At 40.9% G+C, this 18,857-nt stretch overlaps 4 protein-coding genes across 4 annotated transcripts in view; 2 read left to right on the top strand and 2 right to left on the bottom strand.

Annotated features, from left to right (window-relative positions):
* Positions 1-12: 12 nt before the first annotated feature.
* On the bottom strand, positions 13-5,482 carry LOC118414841 (phosphatidylethanolamine-binding protein homolog F40A3.3-like). Its single transcript, XM_035819105.1, has 6 exons — positions 5,427-5,482; positions 4,782-4,859; positions 3,249-3,302; positions 2,821-2,890; positions 1,454-1,682; positions 13-898 (listed from the first exon to the last, which is right to left on the bottom strand). The coding sequence occupies exons 2-6, from the start codon at positions 4,854-4,856 to the stop codon at positions 775-777; spliced, it is 552 nt and encodes a 183-aa protein (XP_035674998.1). The 5' UTR covers positions 4,857-4,859; positions 5,427-5,482; the 3' UTR covers positions 13-774.
* Positions 5,483-5,654: 172 nt separating this feature from the next.
* Positions 5,655-8,564, top strand: LOC118414799 (methyltransferase-like protein 17, mitochondrial). The gene is made up of 2 exons (XM_035819051.1): positions 5,655-6,736; positions 7,822-8,564. The coding sequence occupies exons 1-2, from the start codon at positions 5,695-5,697 to the stop codon at positions 8,439-8,441; spliced, it is 1,662 nt and encodes a 553-aa protein (XP_035674944.1). The 5' UTR covers positions 5,655-5,694; the 3' UTR covers positions 8,442-8,564.
* A 2,496-nt stretch (positions 8,565-11,060) lies between these two features.
* On the bottom strand, positions 11,061-15,408 carry LOC118414829 (ADP-ribosylation factor-like protein 3). Its single transcript, XM_035819091.1, has 4 exons — positions 15,030-15,408; positions 14,255-14,417; positions 12,862-13,043; positions 11,061-12,026 (listed from the first exon to the last, which is right to left on the bottom strand). The coding sequence occupies exons 1-4, from the start codon at positions 15,216-15,218 to the stop codon at positions 11,853-11,855; spliced, it is 708 nt and encodes a 235-aa protein (XP_035674984.1). The 5' UTR covers positions 15,219-15,408; the 3' UTR covers positions 11,061-11,852.
* A 1,323-nt stretch (positions 15,409-16,731) lies between these two features.
* Positions 16,732-18,857, top strand: part of LOC118414807 (cholesterol 7-desaturase-like) — a 10,174-nt gene continuing 8,048 nt past the window's right edge. Inside the window, exon 1 of the mRNA XM_035819062.1 lies at positions 16,732-16,968. The gene's annotated coding sequence lies outside the window, so the exon portion shown is untranslated. The remainder of the gene's footprint in view (positions 16,969-18,857) is intronic.

The raw sequence follows: 18,857 nt of genomic DNA, 5'->3' as shown, positions 1-18,857 counted from the left end.
TTTGCATGTTTGTGCATTCTTTTTAAATGCTCAAGTTCGAAATGATACAAATGTGCTAGTATGGTAAAGTGAATGTCAATAACGTACCAATTGTCTTATCCAGAATATTGCATTGAGTGCCTTTAACATCAACATGGCCTAAGTAGCATTAGCAGTAGATGACACCATGAAAATTAGAGACTCGGTGAACACAATATTATGTTGTGCTGCTATGGTGGCAATTAAAAATTGCTGACCACTCATAAAAAAGATATTGAATGGATCTAATTGATCAATATTTTTGCGACTAGAAAAGTGGAAGTTTTCACTAACTGTGAACTAGATTTTCTGTAATTATGCAGTAATAAACTTGGAAGCACTGCTATTTTCTCATATTGCTTTCAGCATTTTATTGTTTCACGTGTTATCTTTTCACAGCATATCACACAGCACTGATTATCATGAATATGTTCAACGCCATTGCATGGTAAAACAAACGTAAGATCAATACAATTTGATCCTGATTCTCTGAATCACCAGTTCCAAAACAATACTCAAAAGGTCTGGTTTTCAATATCTATAAAGTAACAAAACACACACATACAAACAGAAAGCCTCTTTTAGTTCCAAACCCATGTAGTTTCGTTGCATTAGACTTGATCCAACATACAGTCAACACTAGTATTTAAAGAAACAATTCTAGAAATACATGACCATCATTGATTATTGAAAGCCAAATCAAGTAGAGGCATATGGCACAAATACATGTACGTGTACTTCTTTAGTACAGTGTTGTTACATCCCCAGTTGTTTATAGAGTTGAGGGCAGTAGTCATCGTACTCTGCCTGGAACAGGTTTCCAGCCACAGGGTCGCCCAGGTTGTACTTCTTCACAAAGTTGCGTGTACTCCAGCCTCCCCTGTGGAGAGTACACACTGATATTAATACTTCTCTATAGACTATAATGCCCTAATCACAATCACTGCAAGTACGCATGTACATCCCTTGTTGACTGTTTAAATTAAAGAGACTCTTTTTTTCCCACACAACCATTTGTTTTCACAGCAACGTTTTGGTGACCGTCTGTCACCTTCCTAAGGGTAATTCTGACTGGTTTGCATTGTACTCTAGCGCTAGGTTAATACGTTTGTGACTGCATCTGTAAACTGAAAGCAGTGTTACTTACTAGTGCTGCAGCACAATGTACATGTAATAAAGACGTACAATGTACATGTAATATAGACTTAAACTTTCAACAGAAAATTTCATGCCCAATCTCTCCTACTCCGACTTTTTGGAAAAGTTAAAAAAAAAATTTTTTTCCACTGACAAACCTTCTGAAAAAATCCAAGAAACAACAAATAGAATTGCTGTGGCCTTAGGGAGAAGAAATGCTGCTACAGTGAGCTTAGCCTTAGACATGGTCAATGGCCTTGCACTGAACAAACTCCTTTAAAGAAAAAAGTACTAGTACCTGTTTTTGCCTGAAGTGTTGGGCAGCCTTTCTTCATCACACTCCAGTTTGCCCGGTTGTTTGTACACCAGGAACACGTAGCGATGCAGCCCAGTCTTGGGTGGGGGGCCGGCACCGACAAAGTCCGACAACACCTCCCCTTTACTCCAGTCAGTCCCGGGGATGTTCACCACCACCCAGTGGTGCCACTCACGGAACTTTGGGTCTGCCCTGCTGGGGGCATCTGGGTCTGTACAATGGCAGGTGGCACAATTAACAAGTGGACCAGCGAGTCATAGAGCACCACATGTACAATTTCCTCTTTTACCATCCTTTCTGAAGGTCAGTGTATATCACTGTAAATGCAAAAACAATCAATGTGGTTTTATGATTGTGGTTTGCAATGGTTGTTAAACTCAAAACCACTACAAACATTTTTCCATTACAGTATTTGACTACATTTTATGGTGCTACTGGGAACCACCGCAATTTTACACTCTGTTTTCCTGCTACCGCAAAATCAAATCCACGGAAACTTACATGTAGATACATTTCAGGGCTCAAAATAATGGGGTTTTGTGCACCCAAAATTCAGGAGCTGTGCACCTAATTTCTTAAAATGTTTTCATAGGCTTAAGTATGTAAAGGTGTCAGTATACTAATAAACGCCATATTCTTGATATCTATCAAGAAAGTTGAAAAAGGAACCTCCTTGCATCTATGTGTTATAGAAATAATGCTCCAAAGTAGGTTTGCACTTAGGTTATTATGATATTATACTTTATCTTATGTGGCGCACCCCAAAATTTTTTTGTGCACCCAAATTTTTAGGCTGGGTGCACCAGTGCACCTAATCCCAAAAATGAATTTCGAGCCCTGCATTTAGAAAAACCTAACCAAGACAGGTGGCATAGTATCTCAGGATCATCTATCGTTGTGTATTCAAATGTATCTGAGATTAGCTGCACTCCCTAAATATTTTGACCAAAAGATAGTACAAATATTTATATTAATGTTTGGCTTGAGATGAATCTGAGATACTGTAAATGCATTTAAGTTCGTGGGGATTAAATTTTGCGTTATCGGAAAAAAGGACTTTTCGCGGTGGTTTTAAGTTCGTGGTAGCACCATAGACTGCAGTCTAATACCATAATAGAAAAAAATGTTCGCGGTGGTTTTAATGTCGCGGTGAAGTGGTCACCGCGAAAACCGCAAACATTAATCCACCGCGAACATTTCTGCATTTACAGTACCTCAGATATTCCAGGGGAACATGGGTGGAAAACGCATAACTCTAAGACCGTACCAGGTGAATTTCCCGACCCCCCTCCCCCCCAATAAATGTACATGTACTGGTATGTTTATTCAGAAGATAAAAGTTAAGTTACCCGTTTTGATGAGTGTATAAAGTGCACCGTCTTCAGCTGGCCAGTTCAACACAGTTGGTCGGTCCTTCACCTGAACAACAATTGCAGAAACACATATTTTTATGAATTATGACATACACATGTATTTCCTATACTGTCCTCAATTGGAGCACAATGCAGATTGTAAAGCTATATTGAATTTGAACTACCATTACTACAGAAAAGGAATATATTAACTACCATTACTACAGAAAAGGAATATATTAACTACCATTACTACAGAAAAGGATCATATTAACTACCATTACTACAGAAAAGGAACATATTAACTACCATTACTACAGAAAAGGAACATATTAACTACCATTACTACAGAAAAGGAACATATTAACTACCATTACTACAGAAAAGGAACAATAAAGGAACAATAAAAGCTGTCTAGGTCTAACCTGTGTTGGGGTGACCACGTTGCCCTGTTCAATCTTGACAGCACCATAGCTTAGCTGAAACGGCAATGATACATTTTTTTGTATAATCAAAATTATGCCCCATCTTCTGGCACCTATAATTAATCTGGGAACGGGTTTTCTGCGCGTTACAAATCTGTGTGCGCATTAAAAATCTGTGCGTTAAAACTTAAGTTCTTGAAATATCTTTGAAAATGTGTAGTGAGAAATTCTTTGGCAGAAAAATGTGACCGCTTTTTGTGATTTTCCATTTGTTACCTGAATTTTTGGTTTGAAAAGTCACTGATTTTTAGGTCCCTTGGGAATAGGTTAATTTGCATATCCAGAATATTTCAAAATCACTTAAATTTGACACATATACATGGAAAAATTACTAATATGAGGCTTTGTATTGTAAAATATAACAGCTTGAGGCTTTTCTCCATTCTATAAGCTTCATTTCATCTTTTCTCAAGCAGATTGTTTTACATGCAAATTTCAACCTTTGTTGCGCGTTAAAACTTAACATCTAAAAATCACTTTAAGACTCCTGGAATATTTACAGCAAGCAATGTTGTACTCTAGAATGATACTTAAATTTCATTTTGTTTCATCTTTTTTAAGCTGCAAAAACGTTTTTGAATCCCCAGGGAATCAGCTAATTTGCATATTTTAAACACGCAAATTTTTAACGTGCACAAAAACCCAACCCATCAATCTGATATGAATTAGGAAGCTACTGAAAGTTAGGCACACCATTTTTACATGTTCTTAAAATGGACAAAAAATTGAATGTGTTTGTTGACCGCATAAAACATGGCACTGCACATTAAGTTTTTTGCTTTTATTGCACCCTGCCAATTGCGCCACACAACCCCACAAGTGGTCACAGTGTTTGTTTTCATTTTATTGTAAGGCCACACCAATTTAATTTCTTGGTTCACGGATTCGCTCGCTCCTATTTTCTGGAAAAAAAATAAAAATTACCACTCAGCAAATTTTCACCATTAATGAAACCATTCACTAACTTTCTGGTGTAGCAAATTGGCCTTTATATTTGTGTGGGTACAGGTGCTGTTACTGTACAGTAATAGTGTTTTCGTACTTTTTTCAAGCTGAAAACTTTTTATTCTTTATGTTTTGGATTAGCCATTACCTTTACCCCAACCATTTTACTAGTACAATTCTTATTTTTATTTCGCCCTCTCGCTCTATATTTTTTATGAAAAAATCCGTGAACCAAGAAATTAAATTGGTGTGGCCTAAGATGTAACTACATTGCTGTCTGTCGGTTGGTAACTTGGTTTACAGATTATCTTATGTCAACGGTTGGTTGACCAGCAGGGCTTTGCACAAAATAAATTTGTATATTTGTACTCTAAGGATATGTTGTTGTTGTAATGTCTTCTATTATGTCTATCACTGCACTAGATGTGGTCTGTAGGTGCCGGAACATTACTAGAGTACTGACACAGTGGCTAATTATTATGTTATTAAAGTTCAGACAAGTTCCATGATGTTAATTATGACACCTACCTCTATCACATTTGATGGAGCTTTGTCAATCACGTCTGGAACGACCTCGTGTTTCTTAAATGCTTCAGCAGCCATTATCTGAAACAACAATTGCAATTTTAGATACAACAAACTTGATGCAAAAAATATTGATGAAACAAAACATTTGATTTCTTTCCATAAATACACAACCCCATATGTGCCATAAATTGGCAGAAAATGTCAATAAGTTGAAGATTCCGTTATCCAGAACATTTCCATTTTTGCTGCCACATTAGCCTGATTAAATCCCGCTTATAGCAGCCTGCCCAACATCCGTCCGGCCCCCAATGAATTATCAAAAAAGTCTGAACCAAGACCAGAATGCCCAAATGCGTTGCAAGACAAGATTGAGGCAATACAGAAGCGATCCGCTAGGTATGTTGTCAAAGATCATTTATGACACAGGTGCACTACAACTGATAACTTTGTAGTGTGTGTCACGATGACTCAGCAGCAGAGCAAATATACTATCATCTGTGCTGGCAATAATTTGAGGCCCTGCAAGAGAGAAGAAATATTAAAGAATTCCCTATTAAGGTTTGCTTTATAAATGTGAGAGACTGGTGACCAGTTGCATTTCAAAGTTGTCAGCACTTAAATAGCTTATTATTAAGGAAAACTTACGTAAGAACCTCCTTGGTGAAACCTCCTGAACTTCTTCAGTTCACTTGTGCTTGATACCATGTGATGGCCTAGTTGTGTCAGGGAGGTCAAAGGTCACGCTAACTCAAGTAAAAAAAACACTTGAATACTCTATTTTTCTCAAATATCTTTGATACTAGATGTAAAAGTAATGGATCTTAGATCATCTATAAGTTGTCATAAAGGATTTGGTTCTTCGTCAAAGAAGTTATTAGGCTTCATTCCAAGGTCAGAGGTCACATTTTTCAAGATGGCTGCCTCCATCACGAAGAAACACGTTTTGCTCCGATTTTGTTGGCATTTTCGTGTCGCTTTCGCCCAGCATAGGTTTAAAACCAGTGCAGTGGTACAATCTAGCTCCCAACAAGCACCAGGCTTAGCAGGAAGTGACATCGTGGACATTCTGGGGAATACGAAGCCGAAGAAACACCCAGGAAAACTGCACGTGAAGACGGTGCGTCTGCCTGAACGACTCGTGGAGGCGGTAGAAACAACCTTACAACGCACGGGCGCGCCTGCAAATCAGTTGAAACAGAACGCCACGTATCTTACGAACTACCTGTGGAGTAGAAAGCGGCCCGTTGAAGACGCTGAAGTCAGAAGGAAAGCACAAGAGATTGCAGAAGAGTACACCCAGCAAGGCCTACTCCAAGAGGAGGAGAATCTGATGGATGAAAAGGCACGAATACAGCAGAAGAAAGTTGAGCGTAAAGTCATGAAAAAAGTGCAGCAACAGCTGTACCACTGGCAGCCTGTAACGTGGAATCAGGCAACAGGGTTGGCATATCTCGTGGGGAAGGCGCCGGGTGTGTACGCCGCCACTTATCGCGTACTCGCGGAGCTCAGTAAGCGAGAACCCAAATTCCGCCCTATGACATTGATGGACTACGGTTCGGGAGCAGGGATGACTGTATGGGCTGCTCATACTATCTGGGGGCACTGGCTGAGAGAGTACTCTTGTTTCGATACATCGTCGTCTATGAACGACCTCGCAGAACTCCTCTTGAGGGGTGGCGAAGAAAACGGGAAGCTTCTCCACCCAAACATCTTCTTCAGACAGTACGAGCTGCCGAATCCGAACATCAAGCACGACCTGGTGGTGTGCGCGTACTCGCTGAGCGAACAGCCGAGCGCGGTACAGAGGATGAGGGTGGTACGCAGGCTGTGGAGGAAGACTTCGCAGTTCCTGGTGATCGTGGAGAATGGAACAAACGAAGGACACAAGATGGTGATGGAGGCAAGAGATCTGGTGCTCAGTGGCAAGGCTAGTATCAGGGGAACACTGACAGAAGGTTGGTACCACCAATAAGGCATTTCACAGTTCAAGTGTGCATGTGCAGTGTTCTGCATTGTGGTCTAAGCCTATGGTCAAAGTTTTTACTGGCTAAAATGAGCTTGATTGCCAGCATAAGCAATAAGCCCTTTCAGAGATCAAAATGCATGTGCGGCAACAGGACATATGTCAAAGGTAAAGGCCTTGAAAAAGGAACAGTCCTTGTCTCAACAGGGCTGGGAATACTGGGGTTTTGTGCACCCAGGTGCACCCAAAATAGGAGCTGTGCACCCCATTTTTTTCTGTGGGTGCACAGGGTGTACCCAAATATTTTCATAGGCTTATGTATGTAAAGATGTCAGTATACTAAGTTAACACCATATTCTTGACATCTATGTGTTAGAAAGATGATAAAATGTCTGTCATGGTACTTCCGATTTCTGAAGAAAGCCGTTAAAATTACTACTTTAGTAGGTTTGCAATTAGGTTATTCTGATATTCGACATTATTTTATGTGGTGCACCCAAAAATATTTTGGTGCACCCAATTTTCTAGGTTGGGTGCACCAGTGCACCTATTCCCAAAAATGTATTTCGAGCCCTGCTCAACCATTGTATCGATTTGTATGACAATGTTCTCATGGGGTTGTTTACTTTTTGTGGGCCTTTATCTTTACCTAGAATTCCATTTGCCGCACATGCGTTCTGATCTCTGTGAAAGGGCTTACATGCTACTGTTTTTCCCAATAGCTGTTGGGAAATCATGATGAACTTTGACACTTAGCACTCTGACACTTAGCAACCATGTGATCCTATTCAGATTGAAACCATGTAGAATACTATGGGGAAAAACTGGTGAAATGGGGAGTGAACATTGATGGGTAGCTAAGCAAAAATCCATGCTTGACTGGCAGAAACCTTTTTTGGAAACCACCTGTCCTGCAAAACAAAACCTCTCTGTCTTCAGTTTAGTTGCAATTTGTATGACTTATAAGTTATATATAGCCAATAACATATTGATAAGCTCAAAAAATACTTTTTCTAACAGTACTGCACTAGAAAAAAAGATTCTTTGGGAACTGATCTTTCATTTCTTTGTTCTCAGATGTCCTTGACCCGGATGTTGAAGATGAGTCTGCTGGTCCAGACCAGTCACAGTCGAGTGACCATCCACAGTTGAGTGACCAGCCACTGTTGAATGACCAGCCACAGTCGAGTGACCAGCCACAGTCGAGTGACCAGCCACAGTCGAGTGACCAGCCACAGTCGAGTGACCAGCCACAGTCAAGTGACCAGCCCAGTGCTCATGTGTTCTCCCCATGTCCACACGACACATCATGCCCTCGTCTTGCAGACAATTCCAGAACACCCTGCAACTTTCAGCAGTCTTACCAACCTCCTAACTTCATGCCAGTGCCGCCAAAGAGCGACGGTAACTCTTCCTTGTTCGAAACCTTCTCGTATGTTGTGCTGCGTAAGGGGCAGAGGAGTGAGGAGTCAATCAGGTGGCCGAGGATCGTGCGGCCGGTGCTGAGGCGCCCGCGGCACGTCCACTGTAGGATGTGCCTGGGGAACGGACAGCTTCAGGATGCGGTTCTAACCGGTAGGAAGCACGGGAAGCCGCTGTACAGGTGTGCCCGGATGAGCGAGTGGGGGGACATGCTGCCAGGGTGGCCACCTATAGAGACAGTAGAGGATGTAGCTTCTGCCTCAGACTCAGAGTAGTAGCTAAGACTAACCTGTATGAGATCAGTACATGTGCAACTACAGTCAAAACTGCCAAAGGAGATCACTTTGTTCTTTATTTATTTGCACATATTACGTGGTTTAAAAACAAATTGATATACAGAATAGAAATTCATGCATGGGGGACGGCAGAAGCCTACTAGTACACAGTTTTTGACTTGACTACAAGACTTGAGGATGAAATCGATGTGGACACTGTCACTATAGGCAAGGTTCATCACTTGTTTGTGTCAATGGGAAAAATTGCTTAAACCACCAAAAAGTGACCATTTGTACAGGTTTGACTGTATTGTTAACTCATTTTAATTCGTGGCACCTAAATTTGACATGGCAAAAGTCAGTAGTTTGTACTTAAAACAGAAGTAGCCACACAATGGAAATACAGTTTGCAGTGGAGAAGTGAGCAAGAAAATGTTATCTTTCATATACGCTATTCGTGTTAATGTAGATTACGTATAGTACAGCATCCTAGTACAAAGTCAATAAAGGGTTAATGACCTGCCCTGAGGTGTATATGGTGTCTTAATGCCTGGTCATTTGCTATAACCACTGAATAAGGCCACCGAGTAAACAAAGCATTTGCCTTTTTGGTACAAAAGATTATAGATTTCATTTTGAAACCATTTTTCCATAAAATATTCGTCACATTGCAATCTTGGCATGTCAAATCTTTTCAAAATTCCACTGTATTGAACATTCCTCCCTGCTGGGTATGATCATTCCTTCCTGCTTGGTGTTATTCTGATTGGTCAATGTTCTGTGAACTCTCCTTCTGATTGGACATTCCTAAAAACTCATTAAACACCAGTGAAAAGTCAACATGAAAGTCTACATGAACAGATACAAGTTTATTTACGTGTCAACAACAGTGATTGCATGTATTTTTTTTTCGCTCATACAAATGAGTAAGTAGCACAGGTAACACTGAACCATACCTACCTGACAAGACAGGTAAGTTAAGAAGGTAACCTTGGTCCCTTAACATACTAGGCAAAAATCATCTGTTTTTTAAGTTTATCATGTCACCAATATATTCCCAATGCTTGGCTTTCCCTAAGGCTAGCATAGTGTGGGCCTGAAACATACCAACTGTGACTGTCACAACAATATGTTGGACTATATACAGACTAAAAAAAACATCATAACTGTACTTTCTGCACAATCAACAGCATTAAGTAAAACTTTTCCTTTGTCTGGGAAGCAATTCCTGGGCCCAAATACATAGTATAGCACTTCAACATCTTGTACTTTAGATACATTTCATAATTCTTCACTCAAACACTTTTTAGAATATCTTCTAAACAGATAGGCTATGGTTAGTGGAAATAACAGTTTCTTGTCTTAATATACATGTATTTTCATTTCCAAGTCCATACAAATAGTCACATATCGTTGCTTGTACTCAAAAAACACACCAAACAAAGTGATAAAAATACTAGTATACATTACAGTACTTACATGGAGGTCTTTTACAGCCAGTTAATTAAGAAGCATTGATATGTCAAAAGCGATGTACTTGCTACTTCACTGGAATGATGTCAAAGATTTGATATGCCCTGTTTGAGGGCACATGTTAATTGATGGAAATCAAAGTGGGGGCACAAATGAATTTCTAGTTTAGGCATGACACATAGCTCAGTTCACAGCAGCTATGCTGTGCACTGTAGGCCCAGATTTCCCTCTTGTAATAATAATAATAATAAAAATAATAATACCACCAAAAAATATACATAGCAGATTAAGCTTAAAAGCCAAATATCTTGAACTGGAGGTTGTTTGCTAAAGTTTAAGTGATTGTGTCACAAACGACACCCAAAACACAACTTGTTTACATTCTACCTTTAAGTATTATTCAATGAACATAGATGTTTGATATAGGATACAACACAAGGTATTCCATATCTCCCGAGGTATGGCCCAACATTTAGCAATGCTGGGAATCCAACCGTGACCTCTCGATCTCTTATTGTACTCAGGGAACGTTGCAATTTGTTGTCACAATCACTTAAAACAAAAATGTCAAGCTGCCACAGGTATGTAAACAAGAAACACCCATCTCTCTTAAAAAATATCATGTGAAATCTGACAATCAGCAGACAACATCCTTTAAACTTAATCACACCACAAGTCATTTACAAAGTAGAACAAATTTGGTGCCATGTATATGTGTCTTTACAGTGTGTTCATTCACTTTCCATATGTCTGACACCATGTTGATATCCCTGTTTGCATTTTGACTGACTGCAGTTTAAGCATACACAGCCAGGGTTCTCGCTAGTGCATTTTAGCGTAGTGGGCCACTACGCTAAAATTTGTGACCACTACGCTAAAATAAGGGCCACAACGCTAATTTTTAACTAGTGTAGTGGTGCTTTGCTATCATTTGCTTGTTCAACAATGTCTAATCAATGTCTGAACAATGAAAAATGATGATATGCCATTCAAAACTGACCAAAAATCCTTCAAATTACGTGATGTTAACAGAGTGCCAACTTTTAACTCAACATTGTCAAAATCTCATCAATCTCCTGATGGGTCGCTTTGCTACCATGCCATTCCCACTACGCTAAAATGAAATCCTGGCTAGAACCCTGACCCTGGGTATTCTCTATTGTAGCCGTTTCGTCTTTACCAGACTAACTACACTGGCTATGGGGAGAATATTTGCCAAGGGATTTGGCTACTCATAATGATATAATGTAGCCACACACCGTAATGGAAAATTGTTGCGTCGGTTTTGCGTTTGCATGTAAAGCGACCACCACGAAAGCCGCAAACATATTTCTGCATTTACAATAGTAGTTGTTGAAAGGATCAGAAGATATTTCAATGTTCCAAGATATTTCAATGTTCCAAGATATTTCAATGTTCCAAGATATTTCAATGTTCCAAGATATTTCAATGCTCCAAGATATTTCAATGTTCCAAGCAATTGAGTGAGCTACGACACCCCATATGCAAATAGAGACACCAGCATGTCAGCAGACAAAGTCAGCACGTCATGTGAAAATGCTCTAAAGTGTGCTGAAGACGTAAGTTGCATATTGCAACTACTGTTCGCTGACCACTCCCTATTCCCTATATACTCCCAGGCCTTCTGACAGCACTGCAAGATAGATGCATAGCCATCAATGCCTATGTAAGGGCGCGGTCACATATAGGTCGTGCGATCGTTGTACGATCACTAACTTCGGGCATTTTTGAGGACCAAAATGTACGTCACCTGCAAAGTTCAACTGTTTTGGTTCACAAAATGCTGTTTTGGATCCATGTCAGTGGTTGGTTCCGTCATGCCCTGCTTGAAAATCCTATGGCTTCCAAATCGTACAACGATCGCACGACCTACATGTAAGTGACCGCGCCGTAAGGGTGATCTTTAAGTTAACTACATCAGCTCCTAGACAGAGTTGACAGCATTTCCTCTGCCTTTTTTGTGCTGTCTGTCTTGGTGGGGAGGCCTGGCGGCACCTCTGTTGGCAGGATGTGGGCAGCTCTGTTGGAACGGCAGGACCCGAGGTCCAGAGCTGAGCCAACCTGCTCCACACTCAGGGCACCGGACACATCCTGGGGACAACAGGAGGGTTGGGATTGGTTACAAGGCAACGTGTTTTATGTTAATCATGCAACAGATTTTGCTCTTATCCACACACAGAATATACTGCCCTTCAGCAGGGTCATATGATACCATGATTCTCTGGCTTTACATACATGTACATATGTGGAGCATTTGAAAGTGTGTGTGTATATGTGTGTGTGTGAGTTAGTGACTGTGTGTATGTGTATATATATGCATGGGCATGCATGTGTTTGTGTATGTGCATATCTGTATACATGTTTGTTTTATGTGTGTATGTAATCTGTGTGTGTGTATGTACATGTATGCATGTGTACATATGTGTGTGTATGTAAGTATTGGTGTGTGTGTAAGTGTGTTTGGGTCCACATGTATGTATGTGTACATTGTGTGTGTGTTTGAGTGTATCATGATTGTGTATGCATGTATGTGTATGTTTGTGAGTTTGTGTTTACATGAGTGTGTATGTGTCTAAGTTTGTATGTATATGTAGGTATGTATGTGTGTGAGTGTGTGTGTGTGTGTGTGTGTAGGAATGTATGTGTATGTGCATATGTGTGTGTCTGTACTGTATAGGTATGTATCATGTGTATATGTACGCGTGTGTGTGTATAAAGTGTATGTACATTGTGTGTGTAAGCGTGTGGTGTAATTCATTACTTGTATCTAGATGTGCCCTTAGCTCAGCACCCACCTGCTTGTTCGCCAGCACCAGTAGTGGAACACCCTTCAGAGCTGGGTGTGTATGTATGTGTGTATTATGTACATGTGTGTGTATGTATGTGTGTGATGTAATTTATTACTTGTATCCATGTCAGCACCCACCTGTTTGTTAGCCAGCACCAGTAGTGGAACACCCTTCAGAGCTGGGTGTGCCAGAACCTTGTGAAGCTCCTCCTTAGCGAGCGGCAGCCGACCTTTGTCTGTGGAGTCTACCACAAACACCAGCACGTCCGTGTTGGGCAGGAAGTTGGCCCAGTAGGAGCGCACATTTTCTGTACCACCAACTGAAAAAAAAGGGAAAAATTGTTGTTATAAGTTGTTTCAAGCAGTTGTATGTGGCAATGAATGCTGGAAGATGGAACATCCTGCAATGGCCAAGAAGAATATTTTCAGGGGTGGCGCCGGCGCCTAGACGCCATAGTGAGAAAGCACAATAAAATGAGGCTTTAAACCATTGAAAAACCTTTTTTGGTAGGATTTTATGTGATATCTTGGCAGTTTTGTAGTGTCTGCAATAGGAAAAACCCATAGCATTAAATCAGTTGGGAAAAAAAACGTAAGCAAAGTGAGTACAAATTGGCTGTGTAAAAGAGTTCTCCTATATCCTATATTCTTGCCTGGGTACCATCCGGGAGTAGTTCGCTACAATGTTTATTATACACAATATACAGCTGCTTCTTGCCCCGACTTTTATCATACACTTTATACAGTCGCTTCTCTGCTATTTCAGCTGGGAACCCTGACATCTCTAACTTCTGGAGTCTTCCAAATTTTGACAAAGGCGCTGATTGGTCCCTACACAAGAGCGAATTAAGAAATGGGTTCAAGTGCTCGTTTAAACACTCAGGTCTTCCAACACCCAAAACACCCCCCGTTCACTTGTGGGATGCTTAATGTTATCGAATGAGTGCTCTAGAACCCACTCCTTAATTTGCTTGTTAACCGACGTAACCATCGAACCAGGGCTCTAGCCAGCTCGAATTTTAATTCCGTCAGCCAATTCCCATTGTCGCGAAAACCGCGAAAACACTATTCCAGGAGTTAGAGAGACTGAACTGAGATCTTGAAAAACAGATTTTTAATGAGATTATCGTATGCAAAAGGGCACCGACACACATTATCAAACAATCATAACAATAGCAAAACAAACAGCATGTGGCTTTTACGGCCGTGGACGGCGTCCCCAAGCCGCCTGTAGCTTCCACCAAAGATTTTTGTCCGTCAAGGTTGACGGATTGGTTTTATAATTTTTCCGTCACACGCAGCAAATTTCCGTCAATTGACGGAAAAACGGACGCTGGCTAGAGCCCTGCATCGAACACATATAATATCCCAAGACAGGTAGCAGAAGTGAACACAGGAGCAAACTACTACCTGGATGGTACCCCAGCTAATATTCTACCAACCTGATGAAATCATTTTCAGAAATGTGTGTTGTGATGTGAATGGCATTATGTGAGGTGCAGTAAATATACATATCAGAATTTGCCCTTACTTTCCCATATGTTGAGTGACGTTTGTCTTGTCTGGATGCACATGACATTGAACCCTTCTGTAGGCTTCATGGTCTGCCGACAGTCCTGGTTGGCGATACAGGCCAGGAAGCTGCTCTTTCCGACCCCGTCTAGCCCCAGGACCACGATACGCTTTTCGTCTGACTGGGTAGAGGAAATAATGTAAAGAGACAACAATTTAAAACTACGAGATAAGATACAACTGCATTCTACCTTAGCATGCAATAATTTCAACTTGAACTATATGTTCCTATGTCATTTGTCAAAGGCTCCATGAACAAAAAAATTCCACCATTTTGGAGTGGCCATTATGTTGTTCCAAACATTGTCATACAAATCTTATCATGGTCAAGATATGACTGTTTACTTCTAATGGGCCTTCATCTTTGACATTTTGTAACAGTGGGGTTCCAGTACCGCCAGCCGACCATGCCAAACAGCTTTGAGCCTTTTGGCGTCATCGATTGTGTGTTGGGTTTGTCATCTGTTGGCCTGGATTCAGCGCGTGTTTCTACACCTTTCTTACAATATTACAGAGGATTCCTGTCGCCTGTCCTGTCATGAATGCGTCGTGAAATTGTTGAAAAGAGTCTGAGCATACTTCAGCTCTCCGGGTGTCCAAGGCATTCTTCAGATGGCCTTGATAGCATGTGATGGTCTCCAGGTACCCAGCAGACGTCTGCTTGAAGAATACCCCCCCAAACGACTTCTTTAATTATTTGTTCATTAAATTATGTAGGAGACTAGCAACCTTACCTCTTCCTCCACCATGTCCATCTCTATGCCCTCGTCCTGCACGTCCGTCCAGCCGCCGCGCCGCCGCCTCAGGTACCGCTCCACCAGCACCAGCAGCGCTACAGCAGCGGTGGCAGACCCCACCAGCACCGCCACCTTCCGCCACATGCCCCCCTCCCACAAACCAACAAGTCCGTTATTCACAGGCATCGTGGCTCAACTTAGCTAAACCTGCTAGGGTTAAAACTCCGTGACGTAGGTCGGGGAAGAGTATTCTGATGTAGAGAAATCTGTAAGACCTTGCAGATCGCTCTATCGTTACCACTGGGCGTCTGACTAGAGGATCTCTAGATCTCTGTGACAGCCATCTTGAATTTGAAAGCCAAAAACACCAGATTGGACCATACCATTTTATGGGGGTGTGAATCCATACTTTGTTGCTATTGCTGAGTATTGAAAAATCAGTGACTCAGTCCTTCAAAATGGATAGTAATTCATCGCAATTTATATGAACATGTTTAGTTCAAGTCCAAGAGTATATATGCATGCTAAATCGCGCGAAAAGTTCATGAACATTTATGATTATGACCTAAAATAAATATAGGGGTTTATAGAAAAGGCTGAACCTAGCGGCTGGGCTGGCTACCCTGCCAGGCTACCATTTCTGGGCCCCAAGGGTAGACATGGGGGTTTGAGGAAAAACTGCGTCAATCTCAGCTGTAGGCGTAGTGTACGGAAGAGAACAGTTCCATAGATCGTTAACGTTACATAGATCGATGTAACGATATGTAGATTATGGAAAATTAGGATTGGATTTACATAATTAATGACGGAAATTCGATTGTGGTAGATGACAGGAACTTCATAATAATTTGGTTCATGGATTATGCAAATCATGTTAATACCTTAACGTAGGTTAGATGAAGATGAAAACCTTCTACCATTAAATATGGAAATTTGCCTATTTGTGTGATTAGCGAGGAAATACTACAATAGATTCTTGAAGAAAGGTAGATGCAACATGATGTCGTTTGGAATGAGGAGATAGTGAAAACAAGTAAATTATGCTAATAGGAGACGTCCTTGCAAATCATTTGCATTGTAGCCTGTCTAAAATCGCGCTCCTAGCGGCCGGCCCAACAGTTGCCGCCACCCAGCAGGAGGGGGTCATTAACCCCAGCCAGTGAGAAATTGTGTAAACACGTCCTAATTTGCATTGTAATGAGACAAAATTTCTTTATGAAGGTATGAGATCGTGGAAATAGTTTCGTACATGTACCACTGACCCGTTTCAATCTTAGCATTTCCAGTTTTTGTTGTATACTTGGAATTGCTTTTCTTCCAGTCCCAGTGGAGTTGTTTCATTGGAAGCCCATAAATATGATCAGCTGTTCCTTTTCATTGACCCACTTTTTATTTTATTTTATTTTTTATCCACCAGAAGCAAAAGCCAGTAACGTTACATGTATGTCCCTGAATGTCCAAAAGGGCATCATCCTTTTCCGTATACCAATTTTGCATATCTTGAGTTGCAACGAAACTGTTTATAAGTTGGTTTCTGCTAATCTCCAAGCAGATCCTACAATGGTATAAAATAGTACCAAACTGGCCAAGGAGTGTAGTCAGCTAAGAGGTGTCCATTTGCCATGTAGCCAAACACACTCCTGAGCCGGCCTTACTCCTCTGGCAGCTTTTGATACTAATCTTATGCTACCGTAGGATCTACTTGGAGATTAGATTTCTACCAAACCTCCCCCCATGAATCAAATGGTCTCTCTCAATCCATCAACAAAGTGCAAAGGTCAGAGTCCGTAGGTCAAAGTCCGACAGACCCTTTTCCAATATCGCACCGATCAGGACATCGTCACGAGCCGTACACAGGGTCAGTCGGGGTTGTCACGGTGGCGAGGAAGTGTCCTTACAGCGTGGAGATTCTTCCAACTATAGATTTTCCGGAAAAGTGAGTAAGAACCCTCTTCCTGATTGTGTGCTTTCGCGGAACTCCGGAAGCATGGGTCTGATGTCAGATCGTCATGTTGCTATGCACCTGTGTACGACTATTCTGTACATGTATGTGCTGAGGCCAGTATGTCAGTACTGAGTACTGGGTACGGATCGTTATAGCAATGATGCATGTATACAAAATACATTTGTTGTTGGTCCAGATAGAACATGTCATCCATGCCTTTATGATTTAACGTTAAACCTTTACGAAACCACCGTTACGTAAATGGACTGACCAGCTGTGTTTTCATAACCTCTGAGTGGTGAGGTCGAGACTAGTACATGTATCAGTGTATACGTATTCTTTTCTGTCATCGAAAATTTTATTTCGTCATTCAACTAAATACAAATATCAAAAACAGATTTGATACGAATGATAGAATTACATAGATTTGATATTGAATCTTCGTTGTTGCGGCCTGGTCATACAGACCATAGCATGGACTACGTGCCAAACGTGTCCGTAGGAATGGTGTAAAATAAAGATCGATCAAACATAAGGAACAGCGTTGGAATCAAACCCGTTTCATATGTGACCACCTTCACCGTGAATACGGGGTTTTACGTACGTTGAAGATATTTTCTGTCTGGAAGAACCTACCGCAAGACACACATACGGCTCCAAGTCTTTAAGTATAAAAGAAATGACCAAAAGGAATGGACACGGACTATGAACCCTTAGCTTTCGCTGTACTATATGTTTTGAACCATGTATACATGTATGTAATGATATATGTTGATATATTTATTAGGACTCGATATAATCTGTATCTCTGACTAGGGGATTCTCTGTTTTATTTTATCTGACCCATATCGCCCTCATGACCTCAATAAAAAACGTTCTGCAGGACGTTTTGAGCTTTCTATGAATAAATAAAGGTTCACAAACAATTTCATAATGCTATGGTGAATGGTTCACAAGATACGTTATAGTTGGTCGATAATGGAATAACAGGGGCGTCCTTCTTGTTTCGAATTGACTAGTGATCCTGGGTCATTCACGTGTTATCTAACCTCAGATCTCGATGCATTATTGTATGTCAAACAAAGTAGAAGATGAAGTGCACTTCATTGTTGATTGTACTATGTATGTTAATGATAGAATTACTCTATATAGAAAGTAGATTCCCTCACTTTACATATGAGTAGCACTGACAAATTTTATTCCTCATGCACTAGTTTTGACAAACCGACAATAGCTAAACCCATACAGTCCTACATTTTCACCATTACCAAGAAGCGAGAAGAAGCCTGACTTCTATGTTAGTCTTAGACTAGGGTTATGATACTAAATATTATGTATATTCTGTCCCTGTTGTGCCCTGTACTTAGCTCGGTTGGGCAAAAATGTACAATAAAGGTGTTCATTCATTCTATAGTACAATCAGTATTTGAATCGCCATGCTCCGAATTCTGTTTTAGTTTCTGACAACTTATGGGCACAAAGCCCGCAAGTTGTTCAGTTTTTTAAGCGTTGATTTCCTGTCCTACGTAATAATGTGAATGACAAAGCTGTGCGGAATTTTAAGATTGAAATATCACAACCGTTTTAGTATCAATATATGAAGACGACTTGTATGATGTTACATATATAATGGCGCGGTCACATACGTACGTCGTGCGATCGCCATAGGATATTCAAGCAGGCCGTGACAGAACAAACCACCGACATGGATCCATAACAGCATTTTGTGTACCAAGACAGTTCAACATTGCAGGAAACGTACAATTTTGTTCTTCAAAATGTCCGAAGTTAGTGATCGTACGACGATCCCACGACCTATGTGACCGCGCCCTAATACCCCCCCTCACATTAGGCGCGATTCGAATCGGACGACGAGTCTG

Source organism: Branchiostoma floridae, chromosome 4, assembly GCF_000003815.2.
Source record: "Branchiostoma floridae strain S238N-H82 chromosome 4, Bfl_VNyyK, whole genome shotgun sequence".
In the NCBI taxonomy this organism is placed as follows: domain Eukaryota; kingdom Metazoa; phylum Chordata; class Leptocardii; order Amphioxiformes; family Branchiostomatidae; genus Branchiostoma; species Branchiostoma floridae.
This window is presented reverse-complemented; position numbering and strand designations above follow the sequence as displayed.